This window comes from Vigna radiata, unplaced genomic scaffold (genome assembly GCF_000741045.1).
Source record: "Vigna radiata var. radiata cultivar VC1973A unplaced genomic scaffold, Vradiata_ver6 scaffold_43, whole genome shotgun sequence".
Classification (NCBI taxonomy): Eukaryota; Viridiplantae; Streptophyta; class Magnoliopsida; order Fabales; family Fabaceae; genus Vigna; species Vigna radiata.
The window spans coordinates 1,812,776-1,837,243 of NW_014542924.1; the positions used below are offsets into that span (position 1 = coordinate 1,812,776).

A 24,468-nucleotide genomic window follows, 5' to 3' on the forward strand; every position below is an offset into this window, starting at 1 on the left:
CGGAAAAACGTAGTTGACTGCTAGACAGATATAGTCGACTGAATTAAAAGAGTGCAGGGATAGAAAAATCAAACACTGATTTTTATACTGGTTCGACCAACATGCCTACATCCAGTGTCCTTCTAACCTTGGAAGCAAATGCACTATAATGGTTGCGATTTTTACAACAAGGAATTTATAGAAGCACCACGCAAAAATATAAATCTCCCCTCTAACCTAAAACCAAATATAGCTGCACACAAAAACCAGAATTGCAGCAATAATCCCCTCTCCTGCAATCTGCACCCACGTTGAACAATCCTCAACGTGTCACCAACACTCTTCATAGGATGCCAAGCCTATTACAACATGCTTCATAGGTTGCCAAGCCTATCACAGCACACTTCACAGGTTGCCAAGCCTTCAGTCAAATGCAGCAGCCTTCACAGGATGCCAAGCCTTCAAGATCAAACCAGAAGCACCTTCTTTGCGCAGATGTTGATCAAACAATAAGCACAATTGACTCCTCAATCTGAATCTCTCTCTCGAGAAAGATCACCACCGTCTTCTTGGAGAATTCTTGGAGCGAAACTGAGAGCTTTCTCTGAAACAGGACAATGAAAATGTTAGATCACAAAAGTCTTAGAACAAATCATGTTATGTTTCTATTTATAGTTTTCCTGTCAGCCTCAGTTGAATAACCTACTAATAGAGTCGACTGTATTAAATCAGTTATTACAAACAATCAACACACAAACTCCTCAGTCAACAGAATTAACACACATTTATGACAGTTGACCTAGTTAGTTAATCTTAACTAACTTTTGAAAATATAGTCATTGGAGTGAGTAGGCAAAACAGAATTCCAAATACAACAGTGATACAGTCGAATGAGTGATCCGCACTTTCGACTGACTCATGAAAAAACACTTTGAAATTCTTTTCATCTCAAAATCTCATCAAGTACACGTGTACAAAATCTGTAAAAAGATTTTAGCTTAATCGACTTCATTACCAGTGTAGTCGACTGAACTAAACCTTTGTTACAACAAATATAAGTTCATAAAAGTACTTGTGAGCTTTTCTTTGGAAATGTGTAACAGTAATAAAAAAACATTTTAACACACATTTCAACACAAGCATGTTCCAAATATATAACACATAGTCAATCATAGGAACATCCATGCAAAATAACAAAACATGTTCAATAGAGACAATGTTCAAAACAATATAGCATATCAACTGAACATGTAGTATTGGAACATATGTATTGTTATTAAGCAATGTGTTGTCATCATCAAAAACCAGTTTGATATAGAGTTTGTGTTGTCAACAATCTCAACATCAACCTCTCCGTCATGGGTTGCAGTACTGGCCTCATATCCATTGACTTGGCGCATGACATTCTTCAAGTTTACCCCAATTCAAACGCCGTCGTCGTCAGTACTGAGATCTAGGGAGAGAACCGAATAAAAAAATCTATGAGGTGGAAGCCAGTGATTATGGCAAGAAGGGTGGGGAGAACGGAAGAAGGGTCATCAGAGGATGTGGTGAGAAGGTGGGTGACGTAGGAGAAGTGGAGAAGTGCTAGATGAGAGAGGAAAAAATACCCAGTACCAAGAAAGAAGAAGGAGAGAGAAAGGGAGAAAAAGTGAGAAAAAAAAGTGGTGTAACCACGTGAGATCATTTTTAACCGTGTTAATTTTGAAGGATTAAAATCAAAATTTTCTTAAAAATGAAGACTAAAATATACATTTGAAAAGAGAAACTAAAACCGTTTGATAATACATTCATGTTTAACGCGTATAAATAATAACAATTCTGTTTTTCTAACTATCTAATCCTAAGAGACGATGAGCCGTTCACGGTTTAAATGCTTCTTATTTTATTTATTTATTTGTTTTCAATATATCCGTTACGGTAAAAACGAAATCCTGGTTTTAGGGTCTCAGAATCGCGGATCCAGTGTTAGCATCTGAACGACAATGGCAAAGCAGCAGAGCTACGACGTCGTTTCCGATTTTATCGACTTCCTGAACGCTTCTCCAACGGCTTTCCACGCCGTCGGTAAAACCATAACCAACTCTCCCTCCTTTCCTTCTGTACTAGCCGAATCGCAAATCCTCATTCTCTCTTTCTTCCTTCGTTTCAGATGAGGCGAAGAAGCGTTTGAAGAGCGCGGGGTTCCAACAACTTTCCGAGAGGGAACTGTGGGATCTGCAACCTGGCCATAAGTACTTCTTCACCAGAAACCACTCCACCATTGTAGCATTCGCCGTCGGCAAAAAGTTCGTTCCGTTCCGTTCCGTCCCCCTCTTTTTCAACCAAACACGAAACAACACCAATAGTCCTAATGGTGCTTCCCTTTTCAACTTCTTCTCAGGTACGTTGCTGGAAATGGATTCTACATAATTGGCGCTCACACGGATAGTCCATGTCTCAAACTCAAGCCTGTCTCCAAGGTAACAGATTTCTATTTTAGTGTCCTTCTGTCGTAGTAGTAAAATTAGAAAAATGTCAAATAGGTATTTGTACGTGGTTTAATCTAAGTATACGATTTAAGCATCTATTGTCATTTTGATCCCTGAAAGCATGTCAACAGAGTGAAAACAACCACTTTAGTAGGTCTAGTTATGTTACTCACTGTGATTAATAAAATGTTAAATAAGTTCCTTAAGATGTATAGAGTAAGTTCCTCAGTTTGATTACTCACTATCTCTTTAGTGGCACGTTTTCTGAAATGTGGACTTATGTGATTCTCGGTTTATGTAAGGATATTGAGTTTGGGCCTGAACAAGCAACTGAGTTGAATAGGGTACTATGAGAAGAGCTGCTGATGTGGCAGTTAGTTGGGGTACGCGAAGGGAGAGGGAAATGCTTCTAATTCACTCTGTAACTTTTGTGTTAGAAACCGTATGGGTTGGGGAGAGATAGAATTATCTTTTCTATGAGGAGCTTTTCTATAGGTACAATGGTTATACTATTCCTCACTTTTTCTATCAATAATACACTTTTGGTTTCCATAGAATCTGGGTTCTATAAGTTTACACTTTGAGGATTTTTTTTTTCTAATTTCCTTCAATTCAGGAAATTAGGGGGTCAAAGTGATCGTTTACTCTATTTTAATATTATCATTTAAGTTACACGTGTTGGATTAATGTGATTGAGATAGATGGTTTTCAAGATTTTTTTATTCAGAGAATGATATGACAGCACTCACCAACCTCAAGGATGGAGTTTCTGGTTACTCAAATAAATTTGAATTCCTAATTAGTGTATTGGATTTTGAGTTTGATATGTTATTATATGGATGCAGTGGAAGACATGTTTAATTAGTGGTGTGTGTTGTGCAGGTGGTTAAGGGTGGGATTTTAGAGGTAGGTGTTCAAATCTATGGAGGAGGTTTGTGGCACACGTGGTTTGACCGAGACTTGACTGTGGCGGGCAGGGTCATTGTTCGAGAAGAGAATGCAGGCTCTGTGTCATACTCACATCATCTTGTTAGGATTGAGGAACCTATAATGCGGATCCCAACTTTGGCAATTCACTTGGACAGGTTCTGTCACTGTTGTTGAGATGCATTGTCTGTTAGCTTTCTTAATCATTATTTTGGGTTTATTATTTTCCTCTGGTTCATCGTGTACAGGACTGTTTCTTCTGATGGATTCAAATTCAACAACGAGACACACCTTATTCCAATCTTGGCAACATCGCTGAAGGTAATCATAGTGGTTACTGATTATTCTGTGGAAATAGTTATTATTGTGATGCCCTGGTTTAATATCTCAAGTCCCGCAGATTAAATGCATTTAATGTTAGGCTATCTGAAATGTTATTTAAGTGCCTGCACGTGGCTATAAAGCTCATTTATTGGTTAAATATGGATTTTAAACTTATAATAGCATGCAATGTGATAGGTATCCAGAAATCACTAAATAGATGTAAAACAGATTACACAGAAGAACTTAATTAGAAACCACAAACTATTCTACCAAAGTGGTAAAAACAGAAAATATCAACATACAATTCTCTAGGTCTTTCGAAAGGACCGGTCTCTCTAGATTTTCACCTTAACAACCAACTAAAAACCACTCATAATAATCTAACAAACAAAATATAAAAGATAATTACACAACACAATTATAGGAGGTTATAACTACCTGCTAGGAAGTTAAAACTACCTGCCTCTTGATAAGATCTTTAAGGTGTATGTTAGGAAGAAGGTTCAAAATAAGAAGTTTCATGATAGTTAACGGTGGTTGGGCAGTTTAGGGGTGGTTAGAGGTATTTATTAAGTTTAGTAGGGTTATCTTTTAAGGAGGAAATGGTTCCTCCTAGTGGGTGGGTCGTATTTTCTTAAGTTTGGACGGGGTTTATCCTATATGAAGGGATTCATTTCCCTTGGATGTTGTTGAATGTTCCCTTAATTATGTTTTCCATTAATCTTAGTGTGATCTTACGTTGAATTGTCAGTTTTGAGTGTTTAATCCTAATATATGATCTATAGATTGGTTTCTTACTCTAAAGAAACCTAACACCTCTATTTCTTCTCACATAAACCTTGCCACTAAACCTATCACAATGTTGCAAGTTACTTAGTATTGTGTTTGTGTTTTCATCAAATATTTGATGCGATGGTTTTGGACTGTTATACTGTGCATTTATACTTCGTTATTAATTGACAGAAGTAAGTAAAGCTACCACAAACAGTGCTTATTCAGATTCAAAGTGTTCATTTTAATTATTTAGATCTAGCTTTTACACATTCATTGAGCTTTGTCTTGCAGGGTGAGCTTAATAAATTGTCCTCTGAAAATGGTTCGGTTGAGAATGGGAATCAGACTGATGTAAATAAAGCAATTGATAAAACAGGCACCACCAATACGAAGCACCACCTTCTTCTTTTGCAGGTTAACAGCTGACCTGGAATCTGAGAATGTATTTTTGTTATTTTTATTTCAGTTGCCTTTCTTGGGATGTGTGTATTAACACCAGTCACATGTAGTTGTAATCTGTAACTTTCTTAATTTGGGTCTGGGATGTATATATGACGATGTAGAGTCTAATTGTTGGTTATTGTCTTCTTTATCATTTTCACCAGTTGCTTGCAAGTAAGCTTGGATGTGAACCAGATGACATTTATGATTTTGAATTGCAAGCTTGTGATACACAACCAAGTACACTTGGTGGGGCTGCAAGGGAATTCATCTTTTCAGGACGACTTGATAACCTCTGCATGTCATTTTGCTCACTGAAGGTTTAATTTCCATCGAGATTATTTTTCAAGTAAAGTTTCAAATGCTTATGTATAGTTTGGGTATAAACTTCAAAATGTTAGTGGGCCTGCAAAAGACTTCATTTTTTCAGGACGACGTGATAATCTCTCCATGTCATTTTGCTCACTGAAGTTTAACTTTGTTAGGTTCCTTTGTTCAGGAGACCAAAGAGAACACTCTCTCCTCACAATAACACTTGAAACAGCAAAAGATGAAAGTATGTGTATGTATATTATTGAATCTGTAATGTAATATAAAGAGAAATACAATTATACGTCCCAAGGAAGCCTTCCTTCCTCCACTGGAAAATGTCTAGTCTATTCCAAAAGTAAAATATCTGATAATCCTCTCTCCACCTATTCTGTTATTATTTATACCCTCTCTCTACTAACAAGTAACTTCTTTTATTCCTAATATTACTCTACCCCTCAAAATCAACCTTGTCCTCAAGGTTGAAGTCAGGGAACTGTTATTTGAGGTAATGCTCCTCTTTCCTGTGGTGCCCTCCAAATTCTAGTCTGGAGGCTTGGGTGGTGGCAAATCCTCATCCAATGTCTTCCATTCTTCTTCGATTCTATTAACTTCCCACATTTTGGTCACCTCTTTTTCAAAACTATAAGCCCGGAGAAGATGATCTTTGATGTCTTTCAATGCTTCCAGTCTCCCCTCTACAGGTCCCTCTTTATTGGGAGTTAAGTCACTCTCTTCTGTATCCCCCTCCACAAATTCCGCTTGGCTCAAGCTCCAAGCCAGAGTCATCAACTTATTTTACAGTTTAATTCTCAAGTTGCTCCGTTGGAGGAGTCTCACAGTGGTATGAATGCCAAATATTACTTCGAGCTTATGAAATAGTGAAAGAGATGAGGGGAAATCTCCCTTGTGTGTCTTTGCATACACATAGGGTAAAGTATTTATAATAATAAGGATGTAGGCTAAGCCCAAATACAAATGAATATGTAAAAATAAAATAATAAGAATAAGGACAATGTTTCCCTAATAAACATATATGGACTATGTTTGCCTAATAAACATAAACACAATATCTAACACTCTCTCTCAAGCTGGAGCATATAAATCATATGTTCCAAGCTTGTTACAAAGATAGTCAATTCTAGGTCCTCGCAAGGACTTAGTGAATATGGTCTGCCAACTGGTTGCTTGAATTAACGAACTCAGTCTTGATATCTCTAGATATGATTTTTTCTCTAATAAAATGGCAATCAATTTCAATGTGCTTGGTTCTCTCATGGAAGACAGGGTTAGAGCTAATATGAAGAGCAACTTGATTATGTTACGTGACCAAGTAGGAGACGTAACGAAATCACCCTCTCACATACTCAAAACAAGCAAAAGAATAATGAAAGAACGAAATTGAACGAATGAATATTTTTTATTGATGGTGATATCTGGGTAAACACAAGTAAACAATAACTGGGAGCATAACCTCCTTTAGTCATCCAATAATTGGGAGCAAACCTCCGTTAATTACCTTGGAGCATAACCTCCTTTACAATACTCACAAATCAAAAGCATACCCTTAACCCTAGACTCTAACTTTATTTATAATAATTATTTTCGGTCCATCTCTCACTAAATATTTCCCTAGAATATATTTGCATTTAATATAAATATCCCTATATATAAATAAATATCTCCCCATATATTATCCTAGCATATATCCTTAATTATAAATATCTTATATTGAATATTTTCCTAGAATATATATTTATTTACTCTAATTAATTTATACTATATTTATTTACTCTAATTAACTTATACGGAATATTTTCCTAGAATATATATTTATTTACTCTAATTAACTTATACTAAATGTTTTCCTGGAATATATATTTATTTACTCTAATTAACTTATACTATATTTATTTACTCTAATTAACCTATACTGAATATCCTCCCACCTTATACCCTAACAGATTATCACATATAAGTGTCATGTGAGTGACATCTCCAAATTTCAATTTACTAAGTAATTGTTTAAGCCACACAAGCTCACAAGTAGCTGATGCCATAGCTCTATATTCTGCTTCTGTGCTGGACCTAGTCACAACACTTTGCTTCTTACTTTTCCAAGATATCAGGTTACCACCAACAGAGACAATATCCAAAAGTAGACCTCCTATCAGAAGGGGAACCAACCCAATCAGCATCTGAATAGCAAACGATTTTTGTATCCTTGTTAGGACCATATAGCAAACCTTTTCCAGGTGATCCTTTAATATATTTCAGTATGCGAACAACTGCATCCCAATGGTCTTCACATGGGGAGTTAAGGAATTGACTCACCACACTAACTGAGAAGGAAATGTCAGGACGTGTAACAGTGAGATAGTTTAATTTACCAACTAATCTTCTGTAACGTTCAGGATCTGAGAAAGGCTCCCCCTGATTTGTTAGGAGCTTGATGTTAGGATCCATAGGTGTCTCAACAGACTTACAGTTCATTAACCCTATTTCCTCCATGATGTCTAACGCATATTTCCTCTGAGATATGACAATATCATCATTGGATTGTGCTACTTCAATACCCAAAAAGTACCGGAGTTTGCCAAGATCTTTGGTTTGAAAATGGTGACAAAGGTGTTGTTTCATCTGAGAGATGACAAGGTAGTTGCTTCCTGTGAGAACAATGTCATCGACATACACTATTAAGTAGATACATCCAGCACTTGAGTGGCGATAGAACACTGAATGATCCGCTTCACTGCGAGACATACCAAATTGTTGAACAACACAACTGAATTTACCAAACCAGGCCTGAGGAGACTGTTTTAGGCCATATAGGGATTTGCGAAGACGACATACCAATCCAGATGACTCCTCCTGAGCAACAAAGCCGGGCGATTGCTCCATATAAATTTCTTCATGCAAATCACCATTAAGGAAAGCATTTTTTGACATCAAATTGGTAAAGAGGCCATTGTCGAAGAGCGGCCATGGCAATGAATAGGCGAACCGAGGTCATTTTCGCCACTGGAGAAAAGGTATCACCATAATCCAAACCAAAAATCTGTGTGTAGCCTTTGGCAACCAGTCGAGCCTTCAAACATCAATTGTACCATCAGGGCCAACTTTGATAGCATACACCGGCCTGCAACCAACAACAGACTTTCCAGATGGTAATTGGACAAGCTGCCAAGTTCCACTTTTCTGTAAAGCACTTAATTCATCCAGCATGGCTTGACGCCAACCAGGATGAGTTAAGGCATCACCCACAGACTTGGGAATTGACACAAAAGAAATGGATGAGAGACATGTGTAAAAAGATGGAGATAACCTGTGGTAACTAAGAACAATATAATGGGGGGAAGGGTTACAAGTAAAGCGTATACCTTTACGGAGGGCAATAGGTAGGTCAGACTCATTTGCTGGAGCCGGAGGAGACACAGGAGGCAGCACAGGAGGTGAGTCATGAGGGAGACGATTCGGCGACTATAAACCTGAAGGGATGGAGTTGAAGGACGATCCTGTGGGGAATGAGAGTCTAAAGGATCACAGACAATAGGAATATCAACCGTGGTAGGTGGAGGTACAAAACTAGAAGATAGTTGTGAAAAATAAAACGAAGATTCATCAAAAGTGACATCAGCAGAGATAAAATGACGATTCAGGGAAGGAGAAAAACACTTATAACCCTTTCGTGACCGTGGAAATCCTAAGAAGACACATTTGTGAGATCTAGGAAATAACTTATCAAGACCAGAACTAAAATCATGAACAAAACATGTGGACCCAAAAACTTTAAGAGGTAATGGATGTAAAGGGTCTTGAGGAAATAAGACAGAATGAGGGATTTTGTTATCAAGGATAGAGGACGACATGCGGTTGATGAGATAACATGCAGTGAGAACTGCATCACCCCAAAAACACGAGGGTACTTGGCCATGAATGAGAAGTGTACGAGTTGTTTCAATGAGGTGTCTATTCTTACGCTCAACCACCCCATTTTGTTGAGGAGTATAAGCACATGAGGTCTGGTGAAGAATGCCATGAGAAGCCATAAAATGTTTAAACGGTTGAGAAAGGTATTCACGGCCATTATCACTGCGTAAAGTTCGAATAGAAACCCCAAACCATGTTTTTATTTCATTAAAAAATGATTGGAAAATAGAAAACAACTCAGAACGATTCTTCATTAAAAACAACCAAGTACATCTGGAATAATCATCAATAAAAGTAACAAAATACTGAAATCCTAAAGTGGACTTAACACGACTAGGTCCCCAAATATCAGAATGAACTAATGAAAAAGGGTACGATACTACGAGGAAAGGAACTACGAGTATGCTTTCCTAATTGACAAGACTCACACGACAAGTTGGATAACTTCGACAAACTCGGAACAAGCTGCTGTAGTTTGGCAAGACTGGGATGACCTAACTGAGCATGAAGAAGGGATGGTGACTCCATGATGACGCCAACATGTGGAGAAGGGCGGAGAAGATATAGGCCATGAGACTCACATCCTGTGCCAATCATGTGTTTCGAACTCCGGTCTTGCAAACAAACAAAATCTTTAGTAAATGAAATAACACAATTAAGGGAATGAGTTAGACGACTGACGGACAATAAATTGAAAGGAGACCTAGGGACATAGAGTACATGATCAATGGATATGGACGGAAAAATATGAACAGAACCAATACCATGAGATGAGACTCTACCGAGGGTAAATTATCCGGACATGACCAGGAAGAAAACAAGGACTTGTTACCAGTTATATGATTGATGGCGCCTGAGTCAAGGACCCAAGATCCGAGGGAGTGAGTCAGACCAACAAAAGGTGTACCTGTGCATGCAATAGATGCAGATGTAGTGGAACTAGATTGCTGACGATCCTCATACCATCTGAGAAATTCGTTGAAGACTGCAGGGTTATCTACAATATTTGATGATGTACGATGGTCTGCAGGCCGAGGAGGTGGATCAGAATTAGCCATTGCTACAGATCGAGGAGGACGTCCATGAAGCGCATAACATCTATCAATTTTGTGGCCTAGCTTGCCACAATGGTCACATTTTGGTCGTCCTTTACCTGGCTTGCGAGACCGACTTTATTCATTACGTTGGGCAGCCATAACAGAGGAATCATCAATATGAGGAGATGTCTCAATGACTGGTTTGCTCAGAATACGCAAAAGAGCAGAACAAGTAGAAGTAAAGTTGGGTATGACAGGAGAACCCAAAATGCCTCTGGTGTATGCCTTCGGTTGCTGGTTTTGTTTTCGCATCAAACTCAGGCATTTTTGGGGCTTAATCTAAAGACTTAAAAGACAGTGAGATTCTGTGTCTGGAAATTGGAAATGTGTTTGCATGATGTAGTCGTTTTTTATTATCCTACGCTAACGTCTTGGTTTCTATTTCAGGCTTTAATAGATGCTACATCCTCTGAAAGCAGTCTAGAGGAAGAGACGGGAGTTAGAATGGTGGCTTTATTTGACCATGAGGAAGTTGGATCTAATTCTGCACAAGGAGCTGGCTCTCCTGTTATGCTAAATGCTGTGACTAGGGTTACCAATACCTTTGGCACAAAGCCCAACGTATAATACCTTTATTCCTTTACTCTTTTTTAATCCGGTGTACTGCATGGATGATCTTACTACTTACAATTAGTTGAATCTAGAATGGCTTTGTCGTGCCATTCAGTATTTAATTTTCGTTGCGGTGATTTCTTTTAGCTTCTGGAGAAAGCAGCTCAAAGAAGTTACCTTGTATCTGCTGATATGGCACATGCACTACACCCAAATTACATGGTAAGTCTTCTCATATGCTTTGATTGCAAATAATTCAAACTGTTGCTCCTTATCATAACCAAATTTCTTGCAGGAGAAGCATGAAGCAAACCATCAGCCCAAACTACACGGAGGACTTGTCATTAAAAACAATGCAAACCAGCGCTATGCAACCAATGCTGTCACATCCTTTTATTTCAGGGAAATAGCAACAAAACATAACCTCCCCGTTCAGGTAAGTTAAGTGAACAATTTAATCTGTCTCTTTTCTTCATCTTTTGTGATTGTAATTGGAATAGATTTGCTTCTACCAGGCAATCTAACTATCAGAAAAGACTTTTCAACTATAGTATTTGTAATATTTCAACAAAATTATTACCTATTTTAAATCATCCCCAGAGAAAAAATGTATTTTTGATTCCTGTATTTTATATCAAACTTAATTTTGGTTCATGCATTTTCAAATTGATAAGTAGTTTTCTAACAAAATATTTGAATTTAGCCTCCTCACATAATTTATTATTTAATGACAGTTTTTAACTTTCACAAAAGTTGAAAGGACCAAATTCACGTATTTCTAAAACAAAAGGACTAAAGTCCATAAAGTTAAAAGCTCGAGGATAAAAAACAAGTTTGTTTGGATGTCTAGGAATGGAAGACACATTTGTTCTTGTTAGGCTTAGAGTTGTATAAGCCTTGGTAAGCAATAATGGATTATATAACAAGGTACATTGATGTTTGTAGGACTTTGTGGTGCGCAATGACATGTCTTGTGGTTCAACCATTGGTCCTATTCTTGCTAGTGGGGTTGGTATCCGCACCGTCGATGTTGGTGCACCTCAGTTGTCAATGCATAGCATACGAGAAATTTGTGCTGTTGATGATGTGAAGTATTCATATGAGCACTTCAAGGCCTTTTACCAAGAATTCTCTCATCTCGATGGTAAGATGGTCGTGGACATATAGGATATGTCTTTTAATCACGAATTGCTACATTGATCTTCTGCTGTGGATGTTGTTGGAATGAGTCATGTTTTATAATTTATTATCCTTGCCTAGTTACTAGCCTATTGTAGCGAATGGTATTTAATATATTATTCTGAATAAAGATGAAGTATCTTCCTGATTTTTGTGTGAGAAATATTTTTAAGATAAAACGGTTTTCACACATGTAACATTAAGATTGATTGAGCATTTCTCAATGGTAAGCTTGCGTTCTTTGCACGTGTGCAAGTTTACTTCAATAGTTTACTCCTTCAAATGAAGTTAAGATGTTGAAGCCTTACTCTACTACTTTGTCCAATGTGTGCGTGATGAGTGGAGTCCTTAATCTTTGATTAATTGTTTTACAATGTGATTAGCGATCAAAGTGCTATTTAATTCCAGAGATGTTAATTCTTTAAAATTTCTATTATAGGGTCTTCGGTAGTTCGAAGTGTTCTCACTTTTGTTAAAAAAAATACCTATTTTGAAATTGTATTTTTTTTCAAATATTAAAAATGTAAATGATAAATGTAAATATTTTAAAAAAGCTAATAAGTTTAAGATATTGATTCTTTTATTGAAATTAAAAATGTAAAAAGATAAAATTAATTTGAATATTTAGGTGGAGTGATTTGATATATAAATTTTAAAAAATTATTTAAATATGTATATATAAATTGTAAATAAGTTTAACTATTAATTTAATCACAAATTGAAAAGAATGTTGCATCATTTAAAAAAATTTAGACTCAATGTAGTTAATAATCCAAAAATAGGGATTAAATTGAATACAAGATGTTAACATGTGACATGCAATATTGATACTCTCCCGTGACATGATAATAATTTGACATGTGAAAAAAAAAATATAAAAGTCAAAAATAATAAAAAATGTTACAAATTGACATGTGATATATATAGATATAACATTAATGTCAATTTATTGAAAAGGACTTAATAAGATAATGTTTACAAATATAAAACTTGATTTAACTAAGTAAAAATTAGGGTTTATAAAACTTGATTGAACCAAATAAAAATTAAGGGTATAATTGAATAATTCAAATGAATAGGATGTTCAAATAAGATTTTAATCAAAATAAAACTCTAACATAAGATAATGATATAAAAAGAAACAACTTTATTAACAATTCATCAACAATCCAATTTTAATTAATTACATGTATTCAAAAATCATACAAAGATTCATATATACAAAGATGTTCAACAAAAGAAATATTAACCCACGTCTTCCAGATAACTCATATTAAGTATGTCTTACAGAGATTAACACATGATGCAATCTATGACGTGAATTTACAAGCAAACCCACAAATTATGAAATTTGAGTAATTTTATCACAATCGAGATCCACTCATCTATACATGTCACTATGAGAATTCCTTTCTCAGTTTTTCACCACCTGATATCTTAGTCTATGTGACCATTAGTAAAACAAGAAGATCTTTTCTACAACATATGTAGTGATATTAAATCGACAACTCAAACAATACACATCATCCTATATGTATGACCTCAAATTTATTCCATTCTCATTAATCTTGACTCACTTGCTCATAAAAACTCTTTTTTAGCTTAGTCCTCTAAACTTCAACTCACCCAATGAATGTCCATTGAGACTTTTATATAAAGCTTTGTTGAGTGAGAATAAGGCTTGTGTAGCAACTCTAAACATTGGAGAAGGCTTGCCTAGAGATATTTAACTCTCCCAACAACTAACCCATCCTAAGTTCTTTGTATTTTTCATAAAATATTTTTACACAACAAGGGCTTACTTACCCAGAAAGTGAAATCTTTGGAAACCTTTTTCATAGGACTCACCCAACGAGTCTACATAATTAAGCAATATCACATTGATCCTTTGCCTCCATCTAGTGTTTTTAATCTCTTTTAAAGTCAAAACAAATCCAATTGAATTTTAAAATATAGTAATAAGAGCCAATTTAACTAATATTATATAACTATCCTTAAATTTTCTTCATTGACAAAGTATTTCAAACCAATATATCATACTAATATTCAACACAAATTTATTATCACTACTATACACATTTCATCACAAAATTCATCCACACCACAATAGCATAAGATATAAAATTAATACTAAAAATAACTAGTTTTTCTTACCTACAATGCTTATTCTCAAAACAATAATTCCAAATCCAAGTAGCAAGATTATTTAGAACTTAAAAACCTAAAGCAAAATATCCAAATATAACAAAAAACTTTGTATATGATAAAATAAGTTGAGATAATTATTTTTTTCAATTGACCTGTTAAGATTGATGACAAAATCATATAAAAAGTAAAAGGAGAAGAAATGTATAGAATAAATAGAAACTTTGTTTGAGCAAATGCTCCTTAGCTCTTTAGCTAATTTGAAGTGTGATTAGATTTTGAAAGACGTGTAGACGTTCATTTTTATGCAACAATTATTCTTTTGTGATATCCTGTTCATTGTCTTCATTCTCTGAGAGTGTCTGGTGAGGGTGTGGTTACATCTGTTCCATTAGTGGTATCCAGAGCCAAGGTCTCACTATCTTGGGTGTGTGTGTGTTTCTCGTTGTTCTTCCGGTGAACTTGCTCTGTCGGTCGTCAGCTTCTGGTGCTTTGCAAGAAAGTTGTTCTTGGTTCGTCTTCTATGGCTGCTGATCTTACGTCTACACAATTTCCAATTCTTACAAAAAAGAATTGGAATCGCTGGAGCACTCAGATGAGGGTGGTGTTTCGTGTGCAAGGCATCAGTAGTGTTATAGAAAGAACTGAAGCTGATCTCTCTGGCAAAGAAGGACAGGAAAAGGATCTCAAGCAGAAAGATGATAAGGCTCTAATGCTCATTCATCAATGCGTGGACGACACACATTTTGAAAAAATTCAGAATGCTACTACAGCGAAGGAAGCATGGGGTATCTTGGAACGCTGTTATTCAGGAGGCGAAAAGGTAAAGAAAGTGCAACTCTAAGCAGTTAGAAGACAGTATGAGCATCTGGAATTGGAAGAAGAAGACCAAATAAGTGATTTTTTCAGTCAGATCATAATGATTGTCAATCAGATGAAAGCATACGGCGAAGCTATTATAGACACAATGATCATAGAGAAAATCATGAGGTCACTGCCAGAAATGTTTGATCATATTGTAGTTGCCATCGAACAATCTAGAGATGTTGGAAAGATGAAAATAGAGGAGCTTCATAGCTCTTTAGAAGCCTACGAGATGAGGAAGCATGAAAGAAATTCAAAGCGCGATGATCAAGCTCTAAAGGTTAAGCATGTAAAAGGAGAAGAGAAAAGGAGGCCCAAGAAATGGGAAGGAAAACCAAGACGAGGGAAGTGGAAGAAAGAAGGNAGTAGCGCNNACACTGAAGAANTCGAGGAAAAATCTGANTCAAGCGCATCTGATTCAAGAGATAAGAAACTCTCCAAGAAAGGTTTGAAAAAGAAGAAAGACAAAAGAAATATAGAATGTTTTAACTGCCATAAATATGGTCATTTTGCATCAGAATGTTTTCCAGAGAAAGCCAAAGAAAAGAAGAACAAGGAGAAGGAAGCACACGTTGTCGAAGAAGACTCAGACACAGAAACATTGACACTGATGGTGATGACAACAACGAAATATGTAAGACCAATAAACAAGAACTGGTATCTTGACTCAGGCTGTTCAAACCATATGACGTGCAACAGAGAGTGGCTTGTTAACTTCAATAGTGGGAAAAAGAGTAAGGTTAAATTTGCTGATGATAGTACTCTGAAGGTTGAAGGTGCTGGTGACGTTGTTATCAACAGAAGGAATGACACTCAGGTTGTGATTTCGAACGTTCTGTATGTGCCCGATATGAAGTGCAACCTTCTCAGCATTAGACAAATGGTAGAGAAAGGTTTTACTGTTATCATGGGCAACCAAAATCGTGTTGAGCTTTACGACAATAAGAGCAGATTGGTCTTGATCAGCAAAATCTCTGAGAACAGAACATTTTAGGTAAGTTTTGATGGTGCAAAGAATGTACAATGTCTGTCAGCCGTGAACGAAGAAAGCTGGAAATAGCATTTGCGTTTCGGACATTTAAATTTCAGAGATTTACAGAGGCTTGAAGGAAAGGCTATGGTGAAAGGTATGCCACCCATTTCGTTACCTGTTGATGCATGTAAATCCTGTTTGGCAGGTAAACAACCAAGGAAAGCTTTCCAGTCAAAAGTGGATATGAGATCAAAGGGATGCTTAGACATCGTACATTCAGATATTTGCGGACCTCTTGATGTACCATCATTAGGAGGAAACAGGTACTTCATCATTTTCGTTGATGAATTCAGTCGTATGTGCTGGGTCAATATGATAAAAATGAAGGGAGAAGCACTGGAAGTTTTCAAGAATTACATTGCTAACGTAGAAAGAGAAAGTGGAAAAACCTTGAAGATATTAAGAACTGATGGTGGGGGAGAGTTTACGTCTCATGCTTTTGAAGACTTCTGCCAGAAGAAAGGAATCAATCATGAGACTACATCACCTTATACTCCACAACATAATGCTTTGGTTGAAAGGAGAAATCGTAGCATCATGAACACTATCAGGTGCCTGCTTAAGGAGAAGAACGTGCCACGAAACTTCTGGGCTGAAGCTGTTGCAACAGTTGTATATCTTCTCAACATGTGTCCAACAAAACGTATTAAAGGGAAGGTTCCATTGGAAATCTGGACAGGTATTACACCCTCTGTAAAACACTTAAAAGTTTTTGGTTCCCTTGTTTTTGTTCACGTTGCAGATCAGAAGCGCACTAAACTGGAAGACAAAAGCGAACCAATGGTGTTTATGGGCTACCATCCTACTGGGGCGTATAAGCTCTACGATCCAAAGAAGAAGAAGATGATAATAAGTAGAGATGTTCTTGTCCTAGAGAAGGAATCCTGGGACTGGAATCATACGTATGAGAGTTCGAAGAAAACCTTGATATATGAAACCTTTGATGATAATGATGAAGAAGGGACAAAAGCAGAATCTGAAACTGAGGATGTTTCGGGTAATGGTAGTAACATTAGAAATGAAGATCAACGACCAAGAAGACAAACTGTCAGATCAACAAGATTGTTAGACTATGAAGTATATTCTGATTCAACAATTGATGAAGAAGGTAGCCTGATTCATATCGCTTTGATGGCTGAAGCAGAACCTGTGGGTGTTGAAGATGCTTTGGGACAGCCGGTGTGGAAAAATGCAATGATTGAAGAGCTTAAATCCATTGAAAAAAACGGTACGTGGCATTTAGTAGATCTTCCACCTGGTAAGTGCAACATAGGTGTCAAATGGATATTTAAGAAGAAGCTGAATCCAGATGGGTTGGTATCAAAGTACAAAGCTCGTCTCGTAGCCAGAGGATTTCTGCAAAAGAAAGGTATTGATTTTGACGAAGTTTTTGCACCAGTAGCAAGGCTTGAAACCATACGTGTGGTGGTTGCTGTTGCATGTGCTCGAAGATGGAAAATCTTTCAACTCGACGTTAAGTCCGCCTTTCTCCATGGAGTGTTAGAAGAAGAGGTTTATGTTCAACAACCTCTTGGGTTTAAAGAGAAAGGCAATGAGGAGAAAGTTTACAGACTGCGGAAGGCTCTGTATGGTCTATGCCAGGCGCCCAGAGCTTGGAATAAGAAAATCGATTCATCTCTGATTAACCATGGTTTTGAAAAATGCAAGGTGGAGCATGGGGTCTATGNAAAAGAAACAGTAAAAGGTAACTTGCTAATTGTCTGTTTATATGTAGATGATTTGCTTGTAACAGGATCGAGATTGGAAGACATAAATGAGTTCAAGAAGAACATGAAAGACGACTTCGAAATGATAGACCTAGGAGAGTTGTATTATTTCCTTGGAATGGAATTCACACGAACTGAGGAAGGACTCGTAATGCACCAACAGAGATACGCGAAGGAAATACTTGAAAAATTTCAGATGCACAAATGTAACCCTACACGAAGTCCTTCGGAAGTCAACCTAAAGCTTGGAAGAAATGAGGCTGAAGAGGAGGGAGACGAAACAAAGTTTAAACAAATTGTTGGTTCCTTGAGATTTCTTTATAACAGCAGGCCTGATTTAATGTTCAGTGTAGGATTGATAAGCAGGTTTATGTGCCAACCAAAGAAGAGTCATATGGATTCAACAAAACGCATTCTCAGGTGTATCGAGGGTACAACGGGTTACGGGATAGTGTTTCCTTTCGGAAGCCAGAGAAGCTGTTTGAAAATCACTGGGTTCTGTGATGCAGACTATGGAGGCGACACTATGGAAAGAAGAAGCACATCTGAGTTCATCTATTTCGTGAATGGAGCGCCTGTGTCTTGGTCGTCCAAGAAGCAATCTGTCGTTGCCTTCTCCAGCTGCGAAGCCGAGTATGTCGCAGGATGCTACGCTGCTTGTCAAGGAGTCTAGCTCGAAGAATTGTTAACTGAATTGAAGATCGTCCTTGAGAATCCTGTGGAGCTGAAGATGGATAATACCTCTGCCATAAATCTTGCCAGAAACCCAGTAAGTCACGGGAGGAGTAAACATATTGAAGTGAAATTTCACTTCTTAAGAGATGTCGTCAATAAGGAGAGGATCAAATTGTTTTACTGCAAATCCACTGAGCAATTAGCGGACCTGTTTACAAAGTCCATAGCTGTTGACAAATTTGAAGTCATGAGAACTAAGATTGGAATTGTATCTATCTAGGTTTTGAATTACGGGAGAGTATTAGCGGTTGTAATTCAAATACCTACTTCTGTTATTAGGTTTCTAGTTTTCTGTTAGCTTGTATCTCTGCATATATATAAGTCGTGTAGACGTTCATTTTTATGCAACGATTATTCTTTTGTGATATCCTGTTCATTGTCTTCATTCTCTGAGAGTGTCTGGTGAGGGTGCGGTTACATATGTTCCATTAAAGACTGCTACATTTTCCTTAAAGAAAAAGGGTATGCTTTACGAAATAAAAGTATATGTTGTTCATTTTTTTGTGATGGGTTTTGTTTTGCTATCTTCTAGGTAGTCTCTGTTCTCGTTTTACTACAACCCCATTTCTTTTTTTAAGATTAAATGTAAAAAAAGTAGGTATGTATCTTGGTGTGAGTTTGATTATGGTTGATATAATCAGTATGTGTTTATTTTATCAGTAGTTTATCCAATACATGTTTGTGTCTCTGTGTTTGTGAATGAAATTATTAGCAATGATTGTATAATGTATTATACGTGAGCAAATAATATTGTAGATGTTCTAGAAGCATGATGAACTCGAGAGAGGACATGGGGCAAACCTAGGATTTTAATTAAAGTTATTTTGTTTTAAAAGTTAAGACAATATAATTGGAGTTATTTTATTTTCTTCGTTATTTTCATTATTTTTTAATAATGTAATTGGATAAGATTTTTGGAACATGTTTTGAATAAATATGAATGTTTAAAATGTTAAGGTTTTTGAAAAGTACATTTATGCATTATGATAAATTTAGAAATTTACTAATTTTGTAATAACCTCTGACATCTCAAAAATTAGGATGTTACAACAAGTATAAGAGATCATTTTCCCAATTTGAGTGTTTTCGCACTAAGTAACCTTGTAAGCTTTCACACAGTTTTGTATTTCATTTCCAATCACTATGTACACACAATTCGCATAGATCAGTAAAGTCTTTAAGAGCTTGTAATGTGGTTGGGCTGTTAAGAAAATTGGTTTTTCAAAATGAAAAAAGCTCACTGATAAAAGAGATTTCAACAATATGCATTAATTTCTCTACTACAACATTTCACGAAAGGAAGAGATTTGACAGGCCAAGTGTTACTCACTTTGCTACATATTAATTGACATTAGATTGTCTTCATGAGAATAAGGGAGATTTAATTAGTAAAGAATGAAAGTCTAACATGTTTTCTTAATAATTGATGGTAAAATAATTAAATATGTGATTCAAGGTAAAGATTTTTGGAAAAATATCATAACTTGTCTGAAGGATGTGTTGAAGTGCTCCGATTAATTGATTTAGATAAAAAGCTAGGCATCAAATTCATCTATGAAGCAATCGATCAAGCTAAGACATGATGTAAAACGTTTTCAATGTTATCAAAATAAGGTATTAGTCAATATAATTGTCTTTATATGTGTTTTTGGAATTGCTAAGATAGTGATTTTGAAATTGAATAGAGAAAAAAAAAAACTAAGTCAATGTTATTTTCTTTTATGGAATATCATTAATGAAAGGTGGGACATGCAACTCCATCGACCTTTGAATGTCGCAGGCTATTTTCTTAACTCTCAAATGCATTATCTTTTCAGATTTAAAACAAATTTTGAAGTGAAACAAGGTCTAATAGAATGTATAACTAGAATAATGGAGGATGTGAACGAACAATTCTCAGTGATGTTCAAATTAAAAATTTCAAAAAATGAACTAAATGTTTTGGTTGTACTTGGCTACTAGGTCAACTAATTTTAAAATAGTAAATAATCTATTATAAGAAAAAACTTATGAGTATAACATGCTAATTAATACATTAAACATTCCATATTAACATGATTATAAACAATTTTTATTACAAAATGAAAGCATTGAAACACATTACATAATACGTTTTTTAAAAAAAAGGTACAAAAGTAAATAACAAGAAAACAACATATTAATTTACAAATTTGGTTTGTCATTTCTCAAACGAATATCTATACTTGCCTGTTGACAAAAATGGTTATCCTGTCTCTTTTAATTGGACTCATTATCATTACCATATTCTACACACAACTCTCACAAATTTCATATATAAAAGAAAATAAAGAACTATATACATTTTCAGAAAAAAAAAAACAATATAAACGCAATATACATTAAGACATATAGATCATATTAACCTAACTTAGATTCATTAAGATAAAAAATCCATCAACACCTTGCAAATAGATTGACATTTTCAAATGTCTTAAATAATGAGAATCATCATTCAAACCAAGTATTGAGATTGTAATGCAGAGAAGAAAAACAAGGAAGCAAAAATAGTTTGTGTATTATCCTAATTCTGCATAATGCAAATGTAGATATTTATATATCAAGATCATAACAGAATTAGTTATAATTTTATCTAACCTATCAGCCATATAAACAAAATAATAACAAACAGAAATAAAAACAAACAAGATCTTAAAATCTAACAAGATATTAAATCCTAACATATATTAAATCCTAACAACCCCCTTAAGCTGGAGAATGAATGTCAATCATTCCAAACTTGGAAACCAGAAATTTGAAAGTTGCGGGAGGAAGTCCTTTAATGTAGATATCAGCTAACTGACATGTACAAGGAATCGACAGTAGTTTAAGTATGCCAGAAGAAAGTTTTTCCCTTACAATATAACAATCTATTTCAATGTGCTTTGTGGGTTCATGGAAAATCGGATTTGCAGCAATATGAAGGGCAAATTTGTTATCACAGAACAAGACTGCTGGTTGTTTAAAAGTGACATGAAGATCCTTTAGAAGAAAAGTTAACCATTGAATTTCGCAAGTAGTTGTGGCAAGAGCTCTATATTCAGCTTCTGAGGAACTTTTGGATACAGTGGCTTGTTTCTTCGATTTCCATGAAATAGGTGAGGGGCCAAGATAGATAGAGTAATTCGTCATACTTCATCTAGTATCAATGCAACTTGCCCAATCAGAATCGTTGAAGCCTTTCAACTGTATGATGTTATTGCTGGGAAAGAAAATCCCTTTTCCAGGGGCACCTTTAAGATATCTAAGAATCTTGGAAGCTGCTTGTTGATGATCTATGCTGGGATTTGAGAGAAATTGACTTAGTTGTTATACTGCAAATGAAATATCTAATCTAGTGTTGGTGAGATATAATAATCTACCAATCAATCGTCTATAAGAAGATGAAGTTGCATCATTTAGAGGTTGGCCATAATTTGTGCCGAGCTTTGTATGATAGTCACAAGGAGTGGAAACGACTTAGAGTTTAAGTAACCTTCATCTTTGAGAATGTCCAAAGTGTATTGTCTCTGGGAAATGGAAATACCTTCTTTGTTTCTAGCCACTTCAAGACCAAGAAATAATTTAAGATTGACAAGGTCTTTAATCTTAAATGTTGCGTCAAGAAGATGAGTAATATGAGTGATTTCTGTGAGATCATTTCTTGTGAGTACTATATCATCAAAATAAATCACTAAAATAGTGACATTGGAATCAAAATCTTTGGTGAACAAGGAATGATCAGATGCAGATTGAAGGAAGCCATTAGATAAGAGGAAATAAGATAAACGAGCATACCATTGTTTGCCTACTTGCTTAAGATCATAAAGTGATTTTTGTAACCTGCATACTTGATCGGGTTTGATACAGTTGAGCCCTAGAGGAGGTATCATATAAACTTCTTCATTTAATGTACCATGAAGAAAAGCATTATTAACATATGGTTTCTTAAGATGCCAATTATGTGCTGCCGCAATAGCTATAACCAGTCTAACCGTTGTGATTTTAACCACTGGAGAAAAGGTATCTAAGTAGTCTTGACCTTCAATTTGAGTGTAGCCCTTGGCTACCATTCTGGCTTTATATCTTTCAATACTTCCATCAGTCTTGTGTTTGATTTTGAAAACCCATTTGCAGCCTATAGTAGTTTTGTCAGCAGGTAAATCTGTGATTTACCAAGTTTCATTTCTGGCCAATGCAGCAAGCTCATCATCCATGGCTCTAACCCAGTGAGGATATTTGGATGCCTCAGAATAAGATCTAGGCTTAATGTTAGTAAAGATATGCATAATAAATCGGTAGTAAGGTGCTGCAAGTTTCTTATATGAAAGGACAAAAGCAAGAGGGTGTTCGATACTTGAAGAACGAGAGGTAATAACTGATGCATAAGAGGTTTCAAATTCAAATAGTCTTGAAGGTCTGTTTTTCTGTCGGTTGGATCTTCTAATGTTAGGAGCAGGTAGGGTGAAAGGTGAACTAGGTGGAGAAGGATGTGAAATATCTGTATGAGGTGTGGGCATACACTGGTCAATATAGAGCAAAGGTGGGTGGGTGAAAAGCTGGGAATTAGGAGTGGTATATGATTCATTATGGTAAGGAAAACAACTTTCATGGAAGACAACATTTCTAGAAATCTCAATGGCCCTGGTTTTGAGGTTGAAGGCGATGAAGCCTTTTATGTGTGGTTTATACCCAAGGAAAATAGCGGGTAAGGCTCTTGGATCAAGTTTATGTCTATTGTTTGACAAGGTGTTGACAAAGCAAAGGCAGCCAAAAACTTTAAGGGTGGTAATATCAAAAGGAGAACTGTGTAAATGTTGGTGTGGAGAATGTTATTTAGGAGAGGAGTGGGAAGGCAATTAATGAGGGTAGAGGCATGAATAACAACATAAGACCAAAAGATATTTGGTAAGTGTGCTTGAAAAAGGAGGGAATGGGTAACATTTAATAAGTGCTAGTGTTTTCTCTGAACTAAGTCATTTTGCTGGGGGGTTTCAACACAAGTTGTTTGGTGAACAATTCCAGTATTTTTATAAAATTCGACCATAATAAACTCAATTGCATTGTCAGATCTAATGGTTAGGACCTTGGTTTTAAATTGTCTTTCAGCATAGGTAATGAAAGATTGTAAATGTGACTGAGTTTTAGCTTTTGAGATTAAAGGAAACACCCATACATATCTAGAAAAATCATCAACAATGGTTAAAAAATATTTATGACCATGAATGGAAGTAACGACACAAGGTCCCTAAATATCAGCATTTAATAAGGAAAAAAAATAGAAGAAGCTTGAGAAATACTATGAGGAAAAGAAGGTTTTCTTTGTTTAGCCATATGACAAGGAGTACATATAAAAGAGTGATCAAAATTAATCACAGGATATAACTGTTGCATTACACGTAATCTATCATGGGAGGGGTGGCCTAATCTGTAATGCCAAATATCAATGGCTTCCTTATTACAAGTTGTGGTGTTGATGGAGCTAAAAGAGGTCTTGAGTGTATACAACCCATCTTGAGCATCAACTATACCAATCATCCTCTTGTTGTGTCTATCTTGTATAAAACATTGATTATCAAGAAATATTAATTGACAATTATGGGCTGTGGTAAGCTTGGAAATAGATATAAGATTGAAATTAAATTATGGAAGATATAGGACATTAGAAATAGACAAAGAATCATTAATCTTTACTGTTCCAGAATATGAGGCTATGGTTTGTTCTCCATTTGGTAGTTTTACTGTGATATGATCAATAGCCTTATAGGATGAATATAGATGCAGTGAAGAAGATACATGATCACTGGCTCCTGAATCTATAATCCACATGACATGGTAAAAGAAGTATGTGGAGAGAAAGTTGTACCAGTTTGATTGATGTGGGAAGTAGTTGTAGAGGATCCCAATTGTGTTTGTTGTTGCAACAGGGCTATCAAATGTTGATATTGTTGAGGAGTGATTTTTAACTCATTCGAGTCAGATAC

The 24,468-nt window shown here is 35.9% G+C and overlaps 1 protein-coding gene and 1 pseudogene across 1 annotated transcript; one reads left to right on the plus strand and one right to left on the minus strand.

Annotated features, from left to right (window-relative positions):
- The first annotated feature begins 1,860 nt into the window (after window positions 1–1,860).
- LOC106752758 (probable aspartyl aminopeptidase) lies at window positions 1,861–12,133 on the plus strand. The gene is made up of 11 exons (XM_014634511.2): window positions 1,861–2,046; window positions 2,132–2,267; window positions 2,363–2,441; window positions 3,333–3,535; window positions 3,626–3,698; window positions 4,767–4,889; window positions 5,081–5,236; window positions 10,640–10,813; window positions 10,952–11,026; window positions 11,100–11,240; window positions 11,750–12,133. The coding sequence occupies exons 1-11, from the start codon at window positions 1,965–1,967 to the stop codon at window positions 11,969–11,971; spliced, it is 1,464 nt and encodes a 487-aa protein (XP_014489997.1). The 5' UTR covers window positions 1,861–1,964; the 3' UTR covers window positions 11,972–12,133.
- On the minus strand, window positions 7,082–8,357 carry LOC111240992 (annotated as a pseudogene).
- Window positions 12,134–24,468: the final 12,335 nt, after the last annotated feature.

Coding starts and splice junctions, on each gene's coding strand:
- LOC106752758 (XM_014634511.2), top strand. CDS start 1,965: ATGGCAAAGCAGCAGAGCTACGACGTCGTTTCCGATTTTATCGACTTC. Junction 2,442..3,332: donor AACTCAAGCCTGTCTCCAAG/GTAACAGATTTC, acceptor TGTGTTGTGCAG/GTGGTTAAGGGTGGGATTTT. Junction 5,237..10,639: donor TGTCATTTTGCTCACTGAAG/GTTTAATTTCCA, acceptor TTTCTATTTCAG/GCTTTAATAGATGCTACATC.